Source organism: Taudactylus pleione, unplaced genomic scaffold, assembly GCF_031769625.1.
Source record: "Taudactylus pleione unplaced genomic scaffold, aTauple2 ptg000082l, whole genome shotgun sequence".
NCBI classification, from domain to species: Eukaryota; Metazoa; Chordata; class Amphibia; order Anura; family Myobatrachidae; genus Taudactylus; species Taudactylus pleione.
This window is the reverse complement of record NW_028284484.1, coordinates 8,149,229-8,176,557: the sequence shown is the minus strand read 5'-3', so window position 1 is coordinate 8,176,557 and position 27,329 is coordinate 8,149,229. Positions and strand designations below refer to the sequence as shown.

Genomic DNA, 27,329 nt, shown 5'->3' with positions numbered 1-27,329 from the left:
GCTACAATGCTTTGGGCAATTTTTTAGTTTAAATCACCGTTTCTTAATGACCCTGTTTACCAGCCGTAAACACCTAAGACCAGGTAAGAACCATGCAGGTTACATGCATTTTTTCCGTGTCACCCTGACAGTGCCAGTAATAAGTAAAATATTATTTCCTCCATTCCCTGCAGACCGCTGACCTGAGTGTCCTCATGGGATCTAAGAGAGATTACTGCTACATCTACTACTACATCTGAGTTACGGTGGCATCACTGCCCCTGTCCAATGAATATTGTTGCTATACATTAATGAAATGGATGTTTCTCCCACAGAATAAAAATAAATAAATATATATTATATATATATATATATATATTCTGTTGCGCCTTTTAAACAGTAATCCTGTGTCTTTGGAATTACAGATGAGTCCTCATCCTTCTAGCCCAATACGCCACGCAATGCGACTTGCCTGGCGTGAGTGAGCCGCTAGTTCCTGTGCTACTCTGCTGGCATAGGGCATCTTTTTTGCTGAAAATACATCTAAGTCACAAAGCGATGTGACTGACGCACCAGCAGACTGTACTGATTAATGTGCTATGTGACACTTGTATATCTGTGTGCACCTGAGTCTGTATATGAAGCACCACGGAACAAAAAAAGCTGCGGCCGCTACATTGTAGCACTTCGTGTACAGATCCAGAGACTCTTTCGCACTCAGATATACAAGTGTTGCATATGAAATTAATCCGCACACTCACCTAGTGCGGCGCTAGCAGAGTCTCACAGAACCTGGTGCGCTGAGGTGGGCTTTTTAGCCAGACTGCAGCACTGCAATAACTTCTACTCAAGCGATGATTTAATCCAAAGTAGTTTAACTATAAGGCTAATGGACACACAATAGACTTAAAGTCTCAAAATACATCAAATAAAACCGCTTGCATTTTGTTGATTTGATACATTCATAGATTGTAACGATGCTTCTACGATCCAATCTGCAGCCTCCGTCCTAACCAAGCTCCAATTTCCAGTAACTTGTAGTGTGAAGAGATCCCAATATAAAAACCACTTGTATCACGTTTTGTATATTGTAGCTATAATATTGCTCTTTAACTTATAATGCTGTTAGCTTCAGTTAATGGCCCTTAAAAGCCGATGTGGAAAGTAAATGACTATTTATCTTGTGTTTCCATAGTCTGTTATGTTTCATATTACATACTGTATACAGTGTTATGGCACCTTGAGGAAGCTATATAGTCTTACACTCCCCCCACATTCATGAACCTCTAACTATATAATGATGTGTTCAGAGGGGGCAACTAAAAACGCCTTGAATACACTTTTGTCATTTTGTATTTTAAAAGCACAAAAGGGAAATTGTCTAATTGTTGTAATTATTATTTTGTATCGTAACCAGTTATCCTAGAAAAGCCAATTCGGATCCCAAGGTTCCTGTCGGTGAAAGCTTCCCATGTCTTAAAAGGATTTTTAAATAAGGTTGGTGTAACACAGCCTGTACCTGTGTAATAGATGTTACCGGGTAGGTGAGCGCTTTGTCAGATGTGAGAAGTCTATTCAATTTCATAGAGATCACATCAGACATTGTTGTACAGTACTGCATGACCCAGACCTGTTACAGACCTCCTCTGTACTCTGGTTACTCCTGTGCAGTGTCTGCTGCAGAACAGCACCTGCTGCTACTGTAGATCTCTCTCATCTTGTTGTGCATTCTTAAACATACGTTCTCTTTTTGGGCAGTGCAAAATCATATTAAGTCACCTCCCATAAAGGGCAGATAAACATTTTCTGCTGCATGTAAGTAGGTACACACATTACACAAACGTATACCTAAGGAGAGATAAGCCAGACTGCTATTCCAGTCATTCTGTGTATTTGCGGAGTGTATCAGGACATGACCGTTGGCATCTGCCTACTTCTCTCTGTCTGTTGGATTCCATGGGGCACAAGCCATAAAACCAGAAGTTTTCTCACATTGTTCATCTAGCCAGGAAAGGTCACCTGTATACAGCAGCTCTGCCCTATAGACACTAACTGAATTAGGATCCCACTGGATAGCTATCAGTGGTAATAATCTGACCAGGCAGAAAAAAGTTTTCTGATTAGGATTCCCATCCAAACTATCTGTATTGTTGTCCTTCTTTATGACACTGTCCTATTGTTTTCTGCTGGGTGTACTTGCTCATGTGATTCTTCATTAATTCAAATTGATTTTTTATTTCTAGGATCCCAAAGACAGGCTTGGGTGCCAGCCTCAGACAGGATTTACGGACATTAAGTCACACACCTTTTTCCGCAGCATAGACTGGGATATGGTAAGTGAAAATAATTTCTCCACCGACGAACCATTAATACCGATTATATGACTTTGCCGTTTTCAGATCGTATAATGCACACATACACTACTTAAATGTTTCATGTGCCTGCTGAAATCCATATACATTAAATTAAAGTAAAACTGGGTACACACTTGTCCAATCCTCTGTGAATCCTAGCTAGACTGTTGACTCAATCCTACTGCAGAACTGGCCGCAGATTCTACATTCAATCTATGTATACACACTTGTCCAATTTGCTGCAGACAACTAATCTGCATTTGCTGAAACAGTCTGATGAAAGGATTGTGTCACCGCACACACTCTTCCAATCTTTGGCAGACTGGCTGCCTCTCGGGCAAACCAGTCTCAGGAGCATACACACTTCTAAATTGGTCTGGTGATTGGTGATCTGGTCTCCTGATTTTTCAGCAGGTTTAAAAATCTTTTGACAAGACCAGGCGACCAAGGGTTGTATGAAACCAGAGGTCTTGTGAGCATACGCACTCTACCAATGCCTGACCAACTTGTTGGTCTGAGGTTGGATTGGATGAGAATTGGTTAAAATGCTTTAATCTGTCATGTACAAGCTATAAAATGTCACTGGTGTTCGTTTCAAAGCTATATCCCTAACAAAATAAAAATAATAAAAATCTCTTGTAGGACTTATTCATATAAGTTTTCTTTAACCCATTTTTATAATTTTTTATTGATTTAAATAAAGCAAAATGTATTTACCATAAAATTGCTTTTAGAATTTTATATTTCACATGAAGATATATTGCATTATTTGCTGTTGGTTTTCAAAACTGTGATGGATAAATGCTAACAGCAAATATGAAATCTTAATCTTTCATAGTCCTACAGTGGAACTGGAAGCCAATGCACACTCAGTCCTACATACATTGTACCAAATATTATCCTCCATGCACCGCCACACACACTGATCTAATGATGTGTCCAAGACAAGTCTCCAAATTCCGGTTTGGCTGTTGGTAATATTAAAACCATATATTTTAAAGCATGAACATTTTGCTATGTCTACTTGAAAGGACAGTGAGAATTGCTCAAAGTCAGCAGCTCCATTTATAATGAAAGGAACACTCCTCCCTTGTGTTATATAAAAAAATAAAGCTGATGCATTTCTATTGGTGCAGTGAGCTGTAGTATAATACTCCTCCCCTATTCTGTGATGCTGTCTTGTACGCTTGTATAGATTGTTAGCTTGTGTGCAGGGCCCTCTTACCTCTTTTGTTTTCTGTTATTACCCAGTCTTGTTTTTTTAAGAATTGCAAAAGAATATGCTGGTGTTACAGTATATAATAAATGTTAGACATAAGTAATACTGGCAAGCTGATTCACATACCCTATGTAGACAAAAGTGATTGGACACCCCCGCGCAAGCGAAATGCATACCATTGCACATAAGTTCTAATTGGCTACTAATGTGGCGGTTTCAACAAGAACACTTTGTAGGGTGGTGCATGCACTTGCGTTCTATGGAAACAACAAATGTTTTTATCAGGGCAACAATGTCAACTGTCATGTTTCCAGGGTGACGTTGGAGTGGTATACAGAAAATTCGGTAACACTGATGGACTGGCCAGCTCAGAGTCCAGATCTTAACCCCATTGAGAACCTTTGGGACAGATTGGAGCGATGGGTGCGTTCTAGGCCGACTTGATTTTCTTCAGTGTCACAGTTGGTTACTGTACTTAAGGCCGAATGGCAAAACATACCGCCTGCTGTTGTCCAGGAACTTGTGGACAGTTTGCCAAGCAGGGTGTCTGCCGTTATCACTGCACATGGTGGACCTACAAAGTACTGATGGCAATAAAATCTCGTTGATCTATTTGCTGTCAGTGTCTAATCACTTTTCTTCTCCAGGGTCCATAGGGGATCCACAGGGATACCATGGGGCATGTGTGGTTGGAGTGATTTTGGCACCAAACCGTTAAAGCTTTAGCTCCCAGGATACTCCGGGCCTCCTCCACATATACCCCGCCCCCAGCCATAGGCAGACAGTTTTTCATTTGGTGCTTGACAGGAACGGTCGCACCTTTAGAATAGGGGGACTGCTTTGGCAGCCCCAAGCTTTATTTTGTTTTTGTTTTATATTTTATTCTGAGCAAGCAGTAAGGCATCCTAATGAGTGCCTGTGCGGCTGCTCCAGCTACCTCTGCTGGAGTCGCAACACCGGTGAGCGGTCCGGTGATTACAGCGGGCGCCAACGGGGCTCTGCTAGCCGCTCCACTGGGGATCCAGGACTGCAGCCAAGCAGATGAAGAGGAACAGGTAAGGCGATTCCCTGCTTGCGTATTGTGCAGTTTTTACCTCCGGCGATAGAGACCTACCCGATGACGCTGCAGTGTGGCGACTGGTTCATCTGCTCCCCCACTAGACCACCGGGGCAGTTAAATGCTGGCGTCGGTGACAATGTTAGAGGCCAGTGGCACCCGGCGGTTTATGCAGCAGTGGGGAGGTAAGCTCTCCCCCCGCAGCCACTCCCCCAGCTCAGAGCGCAATCCTTCACAAGAGGTTTCCCTCCTCTAAGCTGCTCACCCTCCTCCCTATATAAGACGCTCAGCAGCCATTAATCGGGGCTTTTCTGAAGCTACAGGTTTCAGGAGTTTCGGGTCCAGTTTCCTTGTATACCTCTCTTTGGGGCCAAGTTATACAACACAGAAATCCTATCAGCCCTTTGAAGCTGGAGTAGTTGATTTAGTGCCAATTATTATAAGTATATTTAAATGCATTGTATGTGACTTGTGCTAGCTCTGCTGTTGTGATCTACCTTCCTTACTTTCTGACTGTCAGTTATATCTATCCCTGCTGTTCTTTCTTAAACCGTCAACTACTACATTTACTTGTATTTGTGAAGGGTGTCACATTGCATTATTAGCTATATACTTCTTGTGTGCTATTTGTTGGCTATTTCTATGTCTTCTAAAGGCAAGGATAAACAGGAGGCTGAGGCCCTGTGCTGGTTACATGTAAATCCTGTTTTGCAGGATTGTCCTCTCAGGATTTCATACAGGATGGTCTATGTGCTATTTGTTATAAATCTACTCACCAGTCCACCTTACCAGCCCCAGTCCAGGAGCCACCTTGGGTGTCCTCCTTATCCCAGGTTATAACGCAGCTAGTGGACTGCTTGTCAGCTCCCATGCTGCCTCCCACCATGGGGTACATACAGCTATTACAGCCTACTATGTCGGTACCCCCTATGCATCCTCCGTGGATGGATATTTATGCCCACTCATTTCAGAATATGGCTCAAACGTCTGCAGCCTCTCAACAAAGGTTACAGACGGACAGACTATTAGCCACCAAAACACATAGACGAACTGTATCATTCTCTCAGTCTACCTAGCTTTCAAATTCTGATGCATCATCTGTGGAGGCAGATGATGCACAAGGTTCTCTCTCCGAGTCGCACTCGGGCGAGGAGCACCGTCATTCAACAGTGGATGTTACTGCTTTAGTGAGGGCGGTTAAATCAATCCTGAACTAAGAGGATGATGGACCGGCCCCTAAGCCTAAAACCATGATGTTTAAACATCAAAAGGTGGTAAAGGCTGAATTCCCTGAGTCAGAACAGCTCACTGAGCTCATGGGAGATACTTGGGGTACTCCTGGCAAACGGTTCCAGGTACCTCTCCCTACTAGGGAGTGTACTAAATGGGAAGTCCCTCCCACTGTTGTTTCACATGTGGCATGCTTAGTCAGAAGCTCTACACCACCTTTAGAGTCTACATCCTCCCTTAAGGATGCCACGCAAGAAGACTAGAAACTTGTCTCAAGTCAGTCTACTCGCTTTCTGGCACTTTCACTAGACCAGCTATGGCTGCGTCCTGGGTGGCTAAGGCAATCGAAGGATGGGCAGAGGTACTGGAAGAGAGCCTGCCATCAGACGCTACCGGGGAATACCTGGCCTACATCTCCCATATTCAGGAAGCGGCCTCTTATTTGGGAGAAGCTGCGTTGGATACTGGACTCCTTGCCTCTAAGGCATCTGCGACCTCGGTAGTCGCCCGCCTGGTCCTTTTGGAAAGCGAACACGGGATCCAAGAAGGCACTCAAATCTTTACCCTTCTCTGGAGACAGGCTGTTCAGCGCAAAGTTGGACAAGATTGTGGAGAGCCTCAAAGACTGTGGCAGCCTCACAATCTGCCTTTCTGCCATTAGCAGCTGCCTCTAAACCTCGGCTGGCTTCTTCTCGGTCCTTTTGCCCCCGGGGTAAGGCAAAAGGACAGTCCTTTCCCAGGCAGGCTAGTTCGCACAAGACCACTAAGCCGCAAGTCAAGCAGTCTTGGTCGGCCAGACGTCTGGCTTCCAAATCGCACAACAAATCCTCCACCTGATGGGGCGGGCCTCCTCCTTGGGGATCCCAGGGTGGGAGTCCGACTTCTCTGATTTGATGACTCTTGGCGTCAAACAACAGACGCCTGGGTCCGAGAAGTGGTCTCTCAGGGGGTACGCTCTCGCCTTCCTGAGGTGTCTTCCCCCGCTATTTTTTTGTACAGGTCCCCCATCAGACCCTATCAAGGTCTCGGCCCTCCAGGAGGCCATTCACTCCCTGCTGAGTTCAGGTGTGATGATACCGGTTCCTTCGGCTCAGAGAGGAACTGGATTTTATTCCACTCTTTTTGATTCAGAAGCCAAATGGGTCTTATCGGCCTATTCTGAGTCTCAAACCCCTCAACAAATTTATCAGAGTGCCCATGTCCCGCATGGAAACTCTACGATCAATTGTCCTGGCACTGGAGTCTGGGAATTTCATGGTTAGGATGCATATCTGCATGTACCTATTACTCCAACCCACCAAAGATTGCTATGGTTTGCTGTTCTGCAGCAACATTACCAGTTTCGGGCGCTGCCTTTTGGTCTGTCAACAGACCCTCGGGTCTTTACCAAGATAAAGGGAGTCATGGCGGCCGACCTCAGACATCAGGGAGTCAAAATCCTGCCATAGCTAGACAACCTCTTAATCTTGGTGTTGTAACACAACCGGTGAGTGTGCCATCTGCAGCTGACCGTGGACTGCCTGCAAACACGGCTGGATCATCAGTTGGAAGAAGTCCTCCCTCTCTCCGACAGCGGATGGTACATTTGGGGGCACTCCTAGATTCTGGAATACAGATGATATTTCTGCCAGCAGACAAGATTTTGACACTACACTTACGTATGCGCAGCTTGCTTCACAATCGGAGGGTATCCATTCATTCAGCAATTCAGGTCCTGGGGTCCATGGTATCCACCTTCGATATGGTGGAATACTCCCAGTTCCACTCCAGGCCCTTTTAACAAAGGATTCACACCTGGTGGAACTGGAAGTATTATCTGTTCTGGTCCAAGACGATCCTCCTATCTCCGGAGGTTCGGCTTTCCCTCTCATGGTGGCTACAGACTCCCCATCTGGACAAGGGTTGCCCCTTCTGGATTCCAAATTGGGAGCTTCTTACCACAGATGCCAGTCTTCGCGGATGGGGCGCGGTAACCGGTCATCATACCTTTCAGGGACAGTGGACAACCCAGGATAGTTGTCTGCCCATAAACATTCTGGAGCTTCGAGCTGTGTACAGAACACTTACTGAGGTGCAAGACCTCCTCAATGGCAGCCTACCTCAACCATCAGGGAGGCACGCAAAGTTGGGCAGCCAAGCGGGAAGTGGTAAACATTCTGGTCTGGGCCGAATGTCATCTCCCAGCATACACGCCGGAGAGTGGGCTCCTCCACTCCACTTTCTTCACTCGGGATGAATTATTAAAGCTCAAAGTGAGAGACCTTCGGGATTATCGGTTAATGAGAGATATACCCACAGATTTGTGTCGGGAGAAAGAAGACCTAGTGCAGCTAGTTTTGACTCTGAGGCCTATTTCCTACCCAGATGTGGGTAGGAAATAGGCCTGGTGGACAAATGGGGCCTGCCAGACATAGACTTCATGGTCTGTCTTTGACGGCGTGGCTCTTGAGTCATCCCTCTTAAGAGCCAAAGGTTTTTCTCGCTCTTTGGTCCAGACGATGCTCAGGGCACTTTAGTCTTCCTCAAGCCACATCTATTACAGAGTTTGGCACTCTTACTTTCAATGGTGCTCACCCAGAGGCTATGACCCTACAGTTTTTGGGGTCTCCTGGGTGCTTTCCTTTCTCCAGGCTGGATTAGACCTCGGCCTCCCTTAAGAGTTCAGGTTTCTGCTCCTGTCAATCTGGATCCAGCGAAGGACCGCTCCCTGAAAACATTTTTTTCAGGGTGTTCTCCGCATTTAACCTCCTTTTGTCCCTCTGGTGGGTCAGTGGGATTTGCCCTTGGTTCTCCGGGCTCTACAAGCTCCTTAGTTTGAAGCTCTGGACTCAGTAGACCTCAAGTGGTTGACAGCAAAGACGCTCTTTCTCCTCGCTATCTCCTCTGCCCGCAGGGTATCTGATTCGGCAGCGCTCTTCTGTCGCTCCCCATTTTAGATCTTTCATCTGGAAAGAATAATCCTCCATACCAGGGCTGGGTACCTCCCTAAGTGGTATCCTGGCTCCATTTGCTTCCAGTCCTCGGATCTTTCTGAAGGTGAAGCTTCCTTGGATGTGGTTTGTGTTCTTCGGAACTACATGGATCGTACTAATTCCTTTAGGAAATCAGATTATCTCTTGTGTTGTATGGCTGGCATATGCGAGGATGGCCAGCTAAAAACAGACTCTGGCTCGATAGCTCCGCATGACAATATCTCAGGCCTTCACGCAAGCTAATCTTCCTGTTCCAAACAGGGTTACAGCACATTCCACTCAGTCTGTGGGACCCACGTGGGCGGTTCGACGTGGTGCTTCTGCTGAACAATTGTGTAAGTTGGCCACTTGGTCTTCCATCCACCTATCTCAGGTTCTACGCCTTTGATACCTTTGCCTCTCAGGATGCTTCCTTTGGGCATCGGATTCTCCTTTCTGCTCAGGAGCGTTCCCACCCTTAGGGGAAGTTGGTTTGGGACATCCCCATGGTATCCCTGTGGATCCCCTATGGACTTCGAAGAAATAGAGTTAACAAAGGCAAGTCTACCATAAGTCTTAATTTCTTCTTCAAAGTCCATAGGATCCACAGGGCACCCACCCTGACGCACCTGGCTTCAATGGGTATTTTTCTTTTGGTCACGGATTCTCTCTTTGTGAGTGTTTCTTGTGTACATTGTTCTTCCTTCTCCTCTCTCCTGCTCCTGCCTTGGGCTTGTTTACAAAACTGTCTGCCTATGGCTGGGGGCGGGGTATATGTGGAAAGCGCTTTAACTGTTTGGTGCCCCGGATCACTCCAACCACACACCCCATGGTATCCCTGTGGATCCTATGGACTTCGAAGAAATAGAGTTAACAAAGGTAAGTCTACCATAACTCTTAATTTGACTACTTACAGGGATATTCAATATGGGTGCGATAACATCGTTTTTTGCGTTAATATCACTGGTTTTAGTTTTACACCGTATTCAATTTCAAAGACTTATCGCAGTTTTGAAAAGTCTTTGCTAAAAAACGGGGATAAGTTTTCACCATTGAATAGGTGTCGGAAAAAAGTGCAGAATTGGGATTTAGGGGGTGCATGCTTAAAAAAATAGCCTGCACCCCTGGGAATGACATTTTAAAAAAGATCTGTGTCAAAAAAAGTTTAAAAAAAAAATAGGGACACCCCAAAAAAAATTATTTAAAAATTGGGGTAAAAAAAAAATGGGAAAAATTGTTTAAGGGAAATAAGTTCAGGGCTATTCTGCAAGTATGCGGCAGGTGTTTTCTAGAATAGATTTATAGCGGCAGGTGCACTAATGCAGAATTTTTTAAAACTTACTTTAGGGGCTTAAAAATATGCTAGTACCCATTTTCATGTACCCCAAATTTGATGGGACCACTTAAAAAAATGAAAAAAATAACCTAAGTGCTCTTCTGCAACACTTCTTCAATGTCGGAAAAAAAACACCTGCTGCGGCTATTTAAAACCCCGACTTACAATTAAAGGCTAAAACGGGGGTACCCATAGTGATCCCCCATGTTTTTACAACTTTAGGGGGGTCTTACAATTATTTTAAGGAAAAATTTGTAACTTTAAGCAAATCCAACTTCGGAGTTTCCCGTTTTCGTTAATTTTATTTTGAATACGGGGATAAGCGGGAGCGCGCACCATACCTTTACGCAGAAAAAAACTCTGATATGAAACGTTAACTTCGCCAGGGAAGTTAACCTTTCATATTGAATACCCCTCATAGTGTACAATAAATCAAGTAGAAACCTATGATTTATTTGTAAAGATCCAAGGCAAAATATACAAGGCTTACATGAACAATATACAGTATGTATGGAATTAACACGATGCTGGGGTCTGGGCACTGGACCCATAGCCCATTAGCAGTGTGTAGCATTGTGATGAATTGCGTATCAGTATGCCACAGACAATGGTGGATGATTGTTGGTCCCAGATAGCTTGGTAAATCAGGGTGGTGATACACTAGGCCATAGTATATGTGATGGTGTGTGTTGCACAGTTGTTTGGTGATGGTGGGGTTTAGTAGGGATGGACATCGGAAGCCCACCATCATATGATGGCAGTGCTTCCACCATTGAATCTTTTGATGCAATGGTAACTAACCATCGCATCATAAACATTCAATGGTAAAAACTATTCATATGAATAGTGAAGGGACGGGGTTAGGGGAGGGGCTCGGACACGAAGCAATAAGAATGAAAAAAAAAAAGCCCAGCGCAGGCAGAGCTGACTGAGGACTAGGAGGAGAATGAGACACTGTCACTGCCACGCTGCTGCTGCTGTGGGCACTTTAAGCAACAAGAAAGTGAAGTGTAAAAACTTGTTTAAAATATACTTATAACACAATGAAAACTAACCTCTTACATCACCAGCAGAGACATCACTCCCCATCTCTGCTGGTATAAACGTTGTTATCTACCACACTGTGTGTGTGTCTGTGAGTGACAGCTGCTGCTGGGCCAGGGCTGCACACTGATTGGTTCTCACTGTCTCAGAGAGCCAATCAGAGTTAGCAGAGAGAGGAGGGAGGGACAGGTCTGAGGCAGTGAGAGACAGCCTCCCAACGATCCCAGCAACATGATCCAGGAAGGTTACCAGAGCCAGAGACACAGCACACAGCAGCCAGGGGAGGTAGATCTTTTAATAGTTAAAGAAAAGGAAGCCATCATCGCAGCAACACCATTGAATGGTTACCATTCGATGGCAGCAAACATCGGAATGCTGCCATCGAATGGTAAAAACACTAACATCAGAAGAAAAACATCGATGGCAGGCAAACATCGACCATCGATGTCCATCCCTAGGGTTTAGTCCACATGTGATGTAACTTAACCAGTTCTTAGGCATATTTTACCTGGTAGAACTTGCAGTTAGCAAATAACACAGGGATATAACGGTTGCAATAGAGAAGTAGTAGTCTGGAGCCCTTTGGGGTATTGCTGGGCATTGTAGTGCACCGGGAAGCTGGGTGTAAAGGGCACCTGCAGGTAGTAGCGGTAATACCCCCTAAACATACTAGGATGCTGATACTACTAGTAACTGCAGGTGAGTCTCAGGGTTCCATCCACTCTATGGTCTCCAGGGAGAAAGATGCATGGAAACGCTGCACAGTAGTGCAGGTCAGAGGTCGGGACCTGGTGGCTGCGCTCCATCGTGTCCTAGAGTCTGCTGGATCAGCTGGTCTGCTTGCCTATGGATTGAGGCAGGTCCATAGCGCACCTTATCCAACACAATAAACATCACATGATGGAGTTAACAATCTTGATATGGGAGAGTAGAGTGAGTTTAGGGGGAGATGTATCAACCCTTGGAGAGAGAAATAAAGTACCAAACAGTCAGCTTCTAACTGTAATTGTACACGCTGTGTTTGAAAAATGACAGGAGCTGATTAGTGGGTACTTTATCTCTGTCCACTATGTCTCTCTAAGCTTTGATAGATCTCCCCCTTAGGGCCGTATTCCATTAGCCGCGAAAAGTGCCTTTTGAAGAAAAATTTTCGCCAATTTGGACTTTTCGCGCGTTTTCAACTTATCTCCGTATTCAATTACAGGAGCTTTCGCCTAAGAGGAAAAAAAACAGGAGAAAAGTATAGGCAGGCAAATTGGAAGCGCAAAATCACTATTTGGAGTGCAAATGTGGGGATTTGGGGCCTAGTACTTTGGGGGCTATATGGATGGGACAGGTGTTTTTGGGATTGCACGAGGCTGCAGCTGGTGTGTTTTTCTGATGTTTTGAATCTTCACTTTAGAGACCTCAATATATGCTAGTAGCCATTTTCATGGACCCCACATTTGCCCTCTGTACTTATTTTTCCCAAAAGAAATGGCTTTCTATAATTTTTCAGCACTTATGCATATAACAGCCAATTCTGACACTTTAAGAACACAAAACACTTTTATTAGAGCTATTAGAACACTTCTAGATTGATATCTAATGTTAGTTCAACTTTTTATGGGGTACAGACTGATTTTCCCAAAATCTTAGGGACTTTTCGCTACTCGCTGATTTAGCCTGTTTGCCTTTTCGCATCTTTCGGAATTGAATACGGAGATAAGTATCGCCTAAAAACAGGTGAATGTGGCGAAAACATCGCAGCTAGGCTTTTCGCGGCTAATTGATTTCGGCCCTTAGAGAGCAATGATAAATGACCTCAGATCGAACATCTATTACAGAAACACAATGTGAACACTATTCATATTGATCTACGGATTACATCTAGTCCCCTGTTCATGGATACATTAATTTTTTGCTTCTTTTATAACTGTTTCAATTTGGGAATCTCATGAATCTACCCTCCTCCAATCCCTTTTACTCAGAGTGTGAGTGTCCAGTACATATTCTCCTGTTCAGTTGTCCATACATCCGACGGCTTCACTGACTGGCTCCAGGGAGAGACCCATATAGAGCAGCAGGCATTTTCTCTTTGGAGTATGCACCAACAGCTCTGTAATGTACCTGGCTATTGACAGTAGCATATACCGCTTACCTGTCACTGTAAAGCACTGTATACGGGGTGCTTTCTCAGTTCTAAATTTACAGGCAAAGGAGCTCTGCTGCTTCTATGCATTCTCCATCATCGGATGCTGTACTGGATTGTGCCTGGTGTCTTTTCAATGAAGCACTACTCCTGGAGCCAGTCCATAGAGAGGGACAAGTGAACACCATGACCAAATAACGTTAACCATTCTACCTACTGTACTCACCGCTCTGTGGTGATGTGGGAATATTGGACCCCTAGTTATAACACTGATATGAGCATTATTCCTGAGTACAGTCACAACGGACACTTGCAACAAACTGATTATGCCCAGGCTTATTCTTGTTTTACTCCCACATTTCATAATTCATGGTTATGCCCAGCTATATTGTTGCCGCTGTTGTGGTGAATTGTGCCATACATAGCGCAAGACGATATGCGCACTGCCAATGCGCCTCCATAGGCATGCTTGGTGCGATCGCAGTGTGCGCTGTAGCATATGCAGGCGCTGGGAATTGCATGGCGTGATGTGGCGCACGTTTGTGGCACGAACAGCCACAATGTACCTGGGTGCATCTGTACACACAGTTGTTCTACACCTGTGTACCGGTAATGGAGGATGAAATTCAATGTATATTTGATGTCTCCTCTCTGAGAACGTGTAGTTGATTGATCTTCTGGAGTTCCGCATATTGTATGGAAGTCATTTTTCTTTTTAACATTCTCTCTTGCTATGACTTACTGGTAGATGCAAAGAAACAGATGATTAATGAAGATAGTCACTTAAGATTATTTTAGCTATCACTACCCAGTTCCTTCTGATTAGTAACGCTACCAGTGGCTCTAATACACTTTAGAAAATCCACACTGCAGGGTCTGCAGAGCGTAATTCTCAACCTGTTCACTAGGTGGCAGCTGTGCCATGTTTGTAAAATAGCATGTGTCTCTGTATGGGTAATTGCTTACATAGCTTCCTAAAATGGAAAAACAGCCCAATATTTCAGCTGTGTGTCAGTCCCATAACAGATATATTACACCTGATATTCTGCATAGTATTACCTGTAGTATCTGTAAGTGTATTTAACGGTTGTTTTAATTTTATGATAAGTGTTTAAACAAGGAGATGCAGTTGTACTGAATCAGCAGTGTGGTTATTGGATCTGCCATGAGTGCTGTGTTTCGTAGTAACATAGTGCCACCTAGTGGCCACCGTCCAGGCTAATTTATATCTTTTAAATTGAGTAGACTCTGCCAATCTGCCAATTGCTTTTGAGGTTAGTTTATTCCTTTGCTGTTGGAAGACCGACCTGCTTAGTTCTTCAGCACTGAATGTATGGTAACGTTGAGGATTTACATGTTTTCAGTGTGTTATAACTAATAATTTAGTGTGGGCATTATAGCTGTTAACCCTTTAATCTCTGTCTTGTGCCAATTATCATTCCGCATTAAATTAAGATGACGTATCACACAATTGTAGAACATAATTGCATAGAATAAAGCACATACACAGAAATCACTGCTTGGCTTGAAAACGCTGCTCTACACTAAGGGGTCAATCCTATTAGGTGCGAGTTGCGATTTTCACTTCAAATTAATTTTGCAATCCAATTATCAACTTGCACTGATCATTCAGACTGGATTTGCAAGTTTCCACTCGCACCTCCCTGAGGGTGAGAGATGGAAAGGAAAATCTTTATTTTAAGGTTAAAATGTGGGGACGCTGCTGAACCCCTTGGACACCCCCCTAATGACCAATTAGACATTTGGAAGTTTCTAATTAGCTTATTTAGTCCAATAATTACATGTCATTTTTTGATGTTACATAAAAAAAAAAAGTCCTCAAATTATCCCAGTTTACTTTTTCGTTAGTTTAGGCACCCCAAATTTAATTACAATAATTTTTTAGTTGGAAAATAATTTTTTATAATTTTTTTTTAAGGTGCCCTCAAAGTACCCCAAAATCACCCTTTTTCCTAGTTATTTTTTGCATTTTTCGTTTAATTAGTTTGAGATTAAACGGAAAAAAGTTTGTTTTTTATCATATTCTTTTATTTAAAAAAAAATCAGCCATTTGACACCATTTCAAAACCTACAGTAACTTCCTAATGCCCACAAACAGTCTTATATATGGTCCTGCTAACAAAATAAACCATGTTGGGGGTTCAGGATGGTCTCCCCACATTTTCATGCATTTCTCGCAAATCTCATTTGACAGTTAATTCGCACCCCTCCGCTGCGAGTAGTGCGAATAGGCATTTTTAATTGGATTGGAGAATTCTCGGGAGCGTGCTTCACGGCAAAGTGTGCGAGTTTAAAGAAACAAACACGCTACTTGCAATTCTCACATAATTGGATCGAGCCCTAAGCATCCCTGCTAGGGCAGTGCTTTTGTCCCTGTAGAGATATACTGCGTCTCCAAGCATAACTAAAATACATACTGCTCTGCCCTGTGTGGGCTACATTTCGGAAGCTTAGGGCAATGGAATAGACGTCTGTCATCGTATGCTGCGCACAGATACACTGCTGTCTGGGACCATAATGTAGAGTCACATCTATTCACAGAAGATGCATTGATGAATCTGTATATCAACATAATATTGGAGATAAGGGGTAAATGTTAAGATGTTGCTTTTTTTCCCCAGACCCACAAGACTTTCCATAGGCTGTGGTTACTGCTCCTGTATTTTTATGGTGTTTTTCTTCTCCTTATAATACATTCACCTAGCACTAATTTAATTACCAAAAGTGTACAGTATGTAATGTGGTGGTTGTTTGCAGCATAAGATCCCTCGTCCAATCAGAGGTCACGGACACTGACCTTTTGTCCGCACTGATGAGATTTTTCCCAGGATTCCATTATTATTGCAGTGCGGTTGGCAAAGATGTTGGAATAATCAGCTGGAAAGAATGGCTGTTTACTGAACTCCTCATGTGCAGGTTATCTGGCAGAGCTGTGCTGCCCTCTCTAAGTTCAGTTTTTATTTTTAGATGCTGAATTGTGTCCAACACAGGTCGGTGTTATTTCTGCAGCTGTTGCTACGCAGCAACCTGCTCAGGGGTTTCCAGGTTATGTCCCACACTTTCACGGCCTTCCTGTCACGTAAGGTCCAACAAGGAATTGGCATGCTTAACCTCTCTAAGTACGCCTAGAGAAATAGGACGGATACGTTAATGGTAATACTGGTTTCCCTGGTGTTAAAGGTCCTTTCTTTCCCGTAAACTGACCTGTACTAGGATTTCTGTCAGGAAACTGGCATCTCATTACACGTTTATTATTGCTTATATGTATGTGGGTGAGGGTGGGCGGATAGATGGAGATGGTTTCCACTGCAGGGACTGCCCACTGAGTCATTTAGTGGGAGATGATACATTGTCTCATCACAGCTAGAGAACTATTGCAAAATGAGGGAGCCGTACAGGGTTTCTGTTCTGTGTTCTCCCCATCCAAGGCAGCCCTGCTCCCCGCAGCAAGCGCTCCCGTCATCTAAGACACATATGAAAGCAGGGACTTCGGGTTTTAGTATTTTTGTTTCATAACAGGCTTATTTAAATCTCTGGAAAAGGCGGAGAAAGGCTAAGCCTAATAGTGCGTTTCTGAAGTTTTCCTTTTTACTCAGTGTTTCAAAGTCTATTAAGATTCTGAGCACAGTGACAAACCTCTCCATGGCCAGTGCCAATGATACAGAGAGGATAACAGCCCTCAAATGCCACCCACTTATGATGTATGGGAAACCGGCTCCCAGATTTACCTTCAAACGTACATTGATTGTGTTTGAGAAATAATACTGCATTGAATGTTCTGGGCTTGCTGCAGTGTGATATGAACATGGGGGGTACATTGTACAGCTGTGTCTGGATGTCTGCTGTTTGCTTATTGCCAGTCATTTTTTTTCTTAAAGGCAGTGTTACACCCCTTGTATGGAGCGTATGCGAGTTTATTCCAACCAATCTACAGGGTCTGGCTTTGCAGAGTAATTACATGTTGTGGGAAGGCACTTGTCAGAAATAAATGTTGTCTCTATGAAGTCTACGCTATCTTCGGAATAATTATTTTGATTATTTTTATTTTTTATTTCAGTTACTAAAGTTACAGACTTCAGTACTCTTACATGTCTAAAGGATGGAGCCTCTGGCACAGGCTTTGATGCCAAATTCCGATGTTTTGGTTTATTAGAAAAAATTTATCAGGGATACATGTGTATATATATCCTTGATAAAGGTTTTCTAATAAACTGAAATATCAGAATTTTGCATTAAAGCCTGTGCCAGAGGCTCTTTTCATGATTGTCATAAGTACCGCAGTGCCGCCTGTGAATGGCTGAATATGTAAAATCTATCGAATATATTTTTTTAGGCCTCCGATTTAATATCTGAATAAATACATGTAAATTACTCCAACTTGTTTCAAATTGCTTTTCTCCCGGAAGGAGAGGTAGCCAGCCCCCCCCCCCCCCCACCCGGAAGGAGAGGTAGCCAACCCCCCCGGTAGGAAAGGTAGCCAGCCCCCAGCCTGGAAGAAGGAAAGGTAGCCATGTTCTCGCAGCCTTCATCAGACTATACATACTTTTCTGCAAGTTTCATGCTACATATGGCTTAAAGCTGGGTACACACTGACAGATATATTGGCCGATCAATTGATCGGCCAATATATCTTCTACCCGTCGGCCAGTGTGTACCCACAATATGTTGCTCGCAGACATATCGCATTGGCTGTGCTGTACAGCCGATGGACAGATATATCTGCAGACATATCTGTCCATCGGCAAGTGTGTTTAGGCGGTCTGCAGACCGCCAGTACAAATGCAGCCGTGGGGAGGGGGCGGACACGCCCCTGGCCAGCGGGACCCAGCCCCTCCTACACACTAAACACAGATGATGGTTGTTCAGTGTGTACGAACAACCATCATCTGCAGATAACTTGATCTGCAGATATCTGTTTAGTGTGTACCCAGCATTAGAGAGTCTTTAACTCCTGGTGGTTGCTCCATGTAAATCTCCTCCTCCAACTCTCATGCAGAAAAGCTGTTTTAACATCAGACCCAATTCACTTGCATTTTCTTGAGGTGGTCACTGCAAGTCCTGATTATAGTGTTTTGTTTACTGTCAAAAACCTCTCATAATTTCATACTATTGTGATATCCCTTCACCGCTAGTCTAGCTTTGTACCATTCAGAATTGCCATCTTCTTTTCTGTTTTTAATATGATTATTATTATCCTTTATTTATACGGCACCACAAAGGTTCCACAGCACTTTACAAAGTACATAAACAAATGAGCACACAAGAAAACACTGACTTAATTTCCTTGTCCTGCATTGTTTTGTACTGTAAAAGGGGCAGACTAGATGGGCCAAGTGGCTCTTATCTGCCTTCAAATTCTATGTTTCTTAGGACATGGTTTATACACATTACTGCATAACCCTGAAATAAGCACCAGGGCATAAGCAACCAAGCGTTATGTGCAGTTTGTGGAGTTAGGAGTAAATGATAGTATAAGTAAGGGAAGGAGAAGCAAGTGAGGGAAGAGGGCAGGTTTTAAGGATAACCATACTTTGGGACATGTGACTTAATTAGTACCTCAGTCAATTTGATGTAAACATCTGTGACCAACCATGGATATCCTTAAAACCTGGATGTCTTGAGGACAGAGGGCCTGATTCAGAGTTGGGAATAGAGAGAGAGATAGCACTAAACATGCTGCAATGCAAGGACTGTACTGTAAATACATAAAAAAAAAATTGCATGTAGGGTAAATACTGGCTGCTTTTACATGTAGCTCACAAACACTGCACAGCTTTATTATTACTCTACAATTTAGATGTCAGTTTGGACACCTCCCTCCCAAATCTAAATGTCTGCACATTTTAAATCTGCCCCACCTGCAATGCAGCATGGTTTCACCAAGATGATCAGTCTATACCCAACTCTGAATCAGACCCAGTTTGGGAACCTCTGGAGTACCCAGATTTGGTTGTCATGCATGAATTTTGTTTCCTCTTCAACCATTTTTGGCCATCTATTGGTTTCCCTTTCGGGTTCACAAATACTAATTGTACTTGCTTTGTATGAAAGGTTTACCCTTGACCGCCTTACTTTGCTTTCTGTTTTTAGCTTCACCCATGGTGCCTACACTGAACTCCATCATTTCTTCAGGAGTTGAAAGGGTGGTCTGCTTAGCGTGAGATTTAATCTCTGTACTGAAGCCTAGCAAGGCCATCGTCCCATCCCTTAGGTTTCCAGTAAAGGGCACACTGTTCTGATTTTCGTCATTTTCTCTGTTCTTGAATTCTGTATCATTTGGAACTCACTATATCTAACAAGAATCCTTCCACTGCTCTGTTTTGTAACTTGCTGCATTTTACTTCAGCAATACAAACACATGCTTAGCACCCAAAGACTGTTTACATTGAATTTCATGTGGCTGTTTCTCCACCATTCTGAATAATGGTTTATCATTTTAGCCGCCATGCTTCTCAGAGACATGAGTACACCTTCTAAGTTAGGAACATATGACATCCTTTACTGTTATTGCCATATTGTTCCCATTTGTATTGAAGTTACTTGTTGCTCTTACACAGAAGCATAGCTGCACTTTGTCTTCATCCATTGACCAGACTTGAACTGTTGTCTCTAGCATTCCATTTATATACTGCAGCATGTCTTTTTCATTTGCCATGTCTCATTTGGTATTGTTTCCTCTGTAGAAATATATGTTTAAACTGGATCCTTCATACAGCTTCTGTAATGCATATCACATGCCCTTTGCAGTAGTCTCAGATGTGAATTATTTGGACATATATAACTAATGAGCTTTTGGTTGCTCACGACTGTATATATAAACCCATTTTTGGTTATTAACCTCTGGTCTGTCTCTGGTAATAAACTCCCACAAGTAATCTCTAGATAGCAGCATCTCAACCTAAAATTTCCATAACTGATGATTATTTTTTGGTTTGCCACTGCTAGTTTAGGTTCTAAGCTACCAAATATTTTCTTTTTTTTTTTTCTTCTTTAGTCACTTTGAATCAGTGTTGAGCTTTTCATGTGCACAATGCAGATTTCGCTGGATAATTATTTGTATTCTTCTGTTGCATCTGGGACCATAACCTTTTACAGAATATGCTTCTTTGTCCAAGCAACAAATTTGAAGGGAACTATGGGACAAACTTGTATGTGACTAGTACATATAAACTTCATACCATGGAAAATGAATGAGCTTCTAGAAAACTGCACTAGAGAGACTACAGAGTGACAAATTAAGATTCAGTGCCTCATTTTGTCCCTCTAGCGCAGCTTCTCAATTAATACTTATCTGTTATTCTCCAACATTAGTTCTGTGCCAGGAAACTGCTCTGTAGGCAACAGCATGTTGGAAACAGTGCCATGAGCAACCAGAGCCTGATTAGCAGAAAAGCCTTTCTCATTGTTCTGACATCATCCATGTTAGAAGGGAAGTGAATTTGAATTGATTATGTAAATAGTTCTGTTCTATATATACATAGTATAAAATAAAGTCCCTGGTAGGCGTCTGTCTGTGTGTTTGGGCTAATCTCGAGAACCATTGGACGGATTTTGATGCAATTTTCACTCTTCTTTAGAGCATTTGCCGAGGAAGGTATAGGAGTATGACAAAAAGGAGACGAGCAGTAACATTTTTAGTGAAGGAAGACAATTAAAAAACGGACATCCGAGCGCTCGCTTGGCTTACGCTGCCTAAACCATTAAAGATAGATCATAACATATCTGATTTCTTCCAAAAATTTATGTAAGCCCTGTTTACTGATACAAAAGTTTTTCCCTTTTTTTTTAATTTACCGTTCTCATTTCATCTATGTGAAAAACGATTCTTTAATTTTAAACATGTCCAATTTCCGGTAAGAGTCTGCTTTGGCATGACAATAAGTAAAGCGCAGGGACAGACACTTAACAGGGTTGGAGTTGACCCAAGTGGAGACTGTTTTTTGCTCATGGACAACTTTACGTGGCCCTTTTGCACGTCACATGAAAGCTAAATCTTTTTGCGTTGATGTCAGGAGTAAAATCGACTAATGTCATCTACAAGGCAATCTTAAAAGACCTCTTTTAAAAAAGACTTTCGCCGTAAATACAAAATTGCTCCTGTGCAAAATCAGGACGGGTCGCATACATATATATATATAATTATATCTAGTGCTGTATTCGCAGGCAGCAGGAAACGTCCACATTATAGAATCACATCCATTGTGCTCCTCGCTACCTCCAGTACTACACTCTGAATAAAGTGTCTTTGTTGTGCCTTCAGTAGATTACATGCATGTACATGTGTCAGATGTGGTAAGCAGGGTAGATAGTGACAAGGTTATCCATAATGTCACTGTGCCAGACACTGGCCTGGAAATATACAGGCTGACACATGAGGGGTTATGTTTGAGTTGAGATTTTATCTTGCAGTGTCTGTCTGTACAAATATCTCTATATAGAGATTTACTTATAAATAGATAATGGGAAACATACTGTACATGATATCTTGATGGTTATAAACGGTAATGACAAAATAAGATGAATCTGTTTAAAAACCAATGCATAAACTGCAGTCCCTATCTGGGTTCTTCTAATTCATAGCTTTGTCCCTCTAACAGTCTGCGGCTTCCATGCAGCTGTGTGTGCATGGTCTGCTATGTCACGCGGTAACTGGTGACCTGGATGAATAATTATATGTATTTCTTATATTTTAATCTTGATGTCTTCCAGAACAGCATTTTCATCCACTTTAAACCATTTATTAGCTAAATTAGTAGGAAATGATGGTTGCTGATTAAAATGTAGTCCAGTCATTGAACAATTTCCTGGTAAGCAGCCAAGCTACATACGTGTGTATCCTGTATGTCTACATTGTCCGTGTCTTCACAGAGATGTAGATTCCATCGTTAGTTTGCGTTTATTTTTTTTGTTAATCTATTGCCCAACAAAAGCAAAGTGTGATTTGCAAGTGTTTTTCCAAAATAATATTTTCTAAATTAAATTTGGAAACAAGCTGCTTAGGAGAAGGTGTCAATTTTATAATTGGTGCTGACACGATCCACAATGTTAGTATAGATTAGGCCACACACCCAAGTGAGGACAATGTTAGTATAGATTAGGCCACACACCCAAGTGAGGACAATGTTAGTATAGATTAGGCCACACACCCAAGTGAGGACAATGTTAGTATAGATTAGGCCACACACCCAAGTGAGGACAATGTTAGTATAGATTAGGCCACACACCCAAGTGAGGACAATGTTAGTATAGATTAGGCCACACACCCAAGTGAGGACAATGTTAGTATAGATTAGGCCACACACCCAAGTGAGGACAATGTTAGTATAGATTAGGCCACACACCCAAGTGAGGACAATGTTAGTATAGATTAGGCCACACACCCAAGTGAGGACAATGTTAGTATAGATTAGGCCACACACCCAAGTGAGGACAATGTTAGTATAGATTAGGCCACACACCCAAGTGAGGACAATGTTAGTATAGATTAGGCCACACACCCAAGTGAGGACAATGTTAGTATAGATTAGGCCACACACCCAAGTGAGGACAATGTTAGTATAGATTAGGCCACACACCCAAGTGAGGACAATGTTAGTATAGATTAGGCCACACACCCAAGTGAGGACAATGTTAGTATAGATTAGGCCACACACCCAAGTGAGGACAATGTTAGTATAGATTAGGCCACACACCCAAGTGAGGAGTGTTGCTGCATCTGTGCACTGTGTGACTGTCACTGATACACTGGAGTGTTATACACAGAGCACAGTGATTAGGAGCCACATGATTAATAAGATGGTATCCTATACATCTGTGCTGGTACCACTTTCCTTATGAGTTAGGGTCTGATATTTAGAGATCTATTCACCTATAGTGCTTCTGAGGGGCATGTACAGTATGCTTCTACAGCTAATCACAAATGTCCCCCCGTGAATACTCCACCACAGCTTTTATTATTTCTATTTATTCTTTTAGCTAAGTGCCAATTTAAATATGTGCTAACCCCTTTCATGTTTATAGACCTTCAGAGTGCACCGTCTGTGACTATCGAACGCCTCTCCTCGACAAAGGCAAATATAAGAGCTGTATATTTGTTGAAGTTATTTTTGCCTTCTAGTGATTAAAAATAGCCAAATAGCATTTTGGTTTGCTTTCTAGAGTTTCACTAATTATGTAAAGCAATCATGGAAAAGTAGTGAGGGGGGTTGTTTCCTTAGACTTTCATTTAGACAATTCAAAAACTTAATTTTCAGAAATATTAAAATGTTATTTTCGTTTTGTTTCTACTGTTATAACGGGTCAAAATTTCCTGTTCTATTTCTCGTGACCTTTGGCTGCTTCCACTTTGTATAAGTGATAGAGATTGTTTCATTGCATTTAATCTCTGTCTTTATATTCTAAAAATATGCTAAGATGAATGCTATTTTCCTTCCTCCCCCTTTATTTATACTGAAATGGAGTAAATACTTAAGTGCAGTTTTCAACCAACCCGGTGCAATGATTTAGGTATCCAAGATGTGGAAACTTTCACGTCTGATCATTTATATTACTGATTTGTACAGATTGCCATTTTCACAATCTGATGAAGTCAATCTTTATGAACTCCGGCAGCCAATCAGAGTTCACCGTAGGAGTCTGTAGTAAATTAGAGTTCAATCTACTTGTAAGTAAAACTGCACTCAGTCCAATCACCCGTAACTTTCAATGACCCCCGACAGTGTCAGCAGTGGGAGTGTATTCAAAGTGACAGCATAGGGCTATTCATTAATTGAGTCGGTCAGTTGGTAAACCACTTGGGAATAGGGAAACACAACCCGTAGAAAAGCACAGCATTAAAGTAAATGTCATTTTGAATTGCAAAGAAAAATGTGTGCCAGGAAGATATTAGACTATTTTCCACTTTCCTAGTCCATACAAAAATATAATCTCTGTAATCACTAGTGAGCATTTCACCATGTGAATGAGCCATATTTTACTCTGTCACAAGGCTAGAGCGACCTGTAATACCATTAGAGCACAGGTTGTCAAATTCTGTCCTCAAGACCCCAAACAGCTCATGTTTTCCAGGTCTCCTCAGAATCACAAGTGAAATAAGTAGCTCCACAAGTGGAACTTTTAAAATGTGTCCGTGAGTAATGACTACACCTGTGCACCTGCTGGGTGACCTGGAAAACGTGACCTGTGTGGGGGGGTCCTGAGGACCGAGTCTGAAAACCTCTGCATTAGAGCATCAGAACATTTACCAAACTGATGACAATCAAAGCAATAGAACTAGAACTAGACCAATCCGTGGCCAGTCGGAGCATTAGACCACCAGCAAACCACTAGAATTCTAGTCCTGATTAACAGGACAGTCCAACTATGTTATTTACAGCACTGGTTTTCAGGTTTATAATAACCCAAGGCAGTATTCCAAGTACTAAACTATTCAGAGCAGGTGTAGAAACACTCTGAGCATTTCTCATCTTGGGGCTGGCTTGTTCTGCAACACGTCATAGCCGCCACCCACATAGGTGGAGAAATTCGTCAGGTGACCCACAACACGTGGGTTCATACCGATCCCCCACACACTGCTTACAAGTCCATCTTTTCTAGTACTACATCTGTGAGCATATAAAGAGTGAGGAATTTATTTACTTTCACAGTAAAATGCTTTTCATGTTGTAATTCACACTTATGATTATTAGTATAGGTGCTAATGGGTATTCAGTAAGACGTATTGTGTCCTCTTCATACAACCATAAGTAAATGGTATTTTAGATAGTTTGTGGTGTTTCTACTAAATACAGCCTGTAATCTATATTGCAGTGGGGACATAAAGTTTTCTATTGGTTTCATTTAGAATTAGGGTTAAAACAGAGCAAATTTGGGTAACCCAAATTACAAATGCTGCCATTAATATAATGAGTAATATGTATTAGACCCCTAAGTACTGCACTTCTAGGGGTTATTTACTAAGCAGTTTTAGGAGAAATGAAAAGTGATAAGATGCCAGCCAATCAGCTCCTAACTGCCATCTCACAGGCTGTTTGAAAAATGACAGTTGGGAGCTGATTGGCTGGTACCTTATCACTTTTCACTTCTCTTAACACTGCTTAGTAAATACACCCCTTAGTCTGTGAGAGCGTGATTACTAGACTGCTATGCATCAGTGCCTACAGGCTTAAGGAAGGAGATGCCACTCTTGGACAAGGAATGATTCAGAATACACCATTGTAAAGGAGATATTTTGTTATTTGAGTTGTTGGTCTGATACAGAGAAAACATGTACAGAGTTCAACTAAAGGAAGAATGTGGGTCAGTGGTGAATAAACGATTCACATGGCTATGATTGCACAACATGAAATTTTAACTGTAGTGCTCAGTAAAGCAGAGTGTGACTTGCCTATATATATAATTTTATTTATTGATTTTATTTTTTCAGGTCTTGCATACGGAATGTAATTTTATTATTGAAGTTGCATATTCTCACACGACATTCTGATTTGCACTGGCTTCATTCTGTACAAACATGGCTATGAACACAAATAGCAAATGCCACTTAAAATGTCTAACCCGTGGTCCTACATTGCTAGGCGCAAGCAACAATTGGGTAATTCTCAGCATTCAGTTGACCGTTTCATAGAAAAGTCATAACACCCCCACATTGGGCCTGACTCGTAGCACGCAAACCCAATGGTGTGTGCACTACTTCGATGTTGGAAGATTGGCGCGTGCACAGGATCTGTACTGTGCATGCGCCGGTCTTCGACTGTGAGATCTCGCAGTTCCCCAAATCAGGCTGCGGCCGTTTAAGGGCAGGGACGACCACATCCCATTTTCTGGGATTGCCGAGGCCAGGGTCTGTGTCTTCCGAAGCAGAGGGTCAATCTGAATAACCTCGGGGTCTCTCAGGCACAGCACTGGGATCTGCGATGCACAGTGGCGGAACTCCCGGAGACAATGGAGTAATTTGCCGTCGGGCTCCAGCCCTTAAGGGGGCACCTGGCTCCATTGTCCCCCGGGCCGTTCCGGGCACTGCTATGGAGCTGGAGCGCCGCTGATCGGCGCTCCACCTCCAGCGGCATCACTACGGGGGGTGCAGTTGCACCCCCTATTTGCTGGGCGCCCGCTGAGTGTGTTGCCAGCGGGCGCCCGGCTCCTTTCTCCCCGGCGGTAGCTCACTCCTGAGCTCCGCTTCCGGGTCCCGCAATGCACTATGGGAGTGACGTCATGACGTCACTCCCATAGTTCCGAGGAGCGGGCGCCGGGGACCGAAGGCAGCAGCACTGGAGCTAAGTTTCAGGTAAGTATTGTTTTTTTTTTTTGTATGTGTGTGCGCTCGCGGGGTGGCTCACTACAGGGGGTATTATTGGGGGCTCACTACAGGGGGCATTACTGGGAGCACTACAGGGGGCATTACTGGGGACTTTCTACAGGGGGCTTACTACAGGGGGTATTACTGGTGGCACTACAGGGGCACTGCAAAAGGGGGACCACTACTGGGGGACACTACATAGGCGGCACTGCATAGGGGGACCTCTACAGAGGGCACTGCACAGGGGGACCACTGCTGTAGGAACTGCATAGGGGGGCGGCAGCTGGGGCTAGCATAGGTGCTGGGGGGGCGGTACATTTTAATTTGGGGGGGGGGGGCGCACCAACATTTATCTTGCCTCCGGGCACCTGGAATGAAGCTACGCCACTGGCGATGCAGTCAGGAAGCGCAGGACTATTTACACCAGACACTAGCATATAAGTGGGACAGTCACAGGGAAGCAGTCGTACAATACCATACAAGTATGAATCAGGCCCATTATCTATGAACTCTATAGACAGGAGCAATAAATCATTCAAGGGAATACAGATGCAGATAAATGTGTTCTTGTAACACAAAACCCATTGTTTTGGATCTTCGTGAGTGTGAATATAGATGTTGTGCGCCGAGAATGTAATTCTCACGAGCAGGGCCGTCTTCCCTCATGTGCTGCTCCATATTTTACTTATACTTTCATTTACTGCTAACTC

The 27,329-nt window shown here is 43.1% G+C and overlaps 1 protein-coding gene across 2 annotated transcripts in view; it reads left to right on the top strand.

Moving 5' to 3' along the window:
• Positions 1 to 27,329, top strand: part of PRKCZ (protein kinase C zeta) — a 256,098-nt gene that overhangs the window by 222,398 nt on the left and 6,371 nt on the right. For both annotated transcript variants that reach the window (XM_088468202.1, XM_088468203.1), the window contains 2 exons: positions 1,397 to 1,476; positions 2,223 to 2,312. In XM_088468202.1, coding sequence (XP_088324328.1) covers positions 1,397 to 1,476; positions 2,223 to 2,312 — 170 coding nt within the window. The remainder of the gene's footprint in view (positions 1 to 1,396; positions 1,477 to 2,222; positions 2,313 to 27,329) is intronic.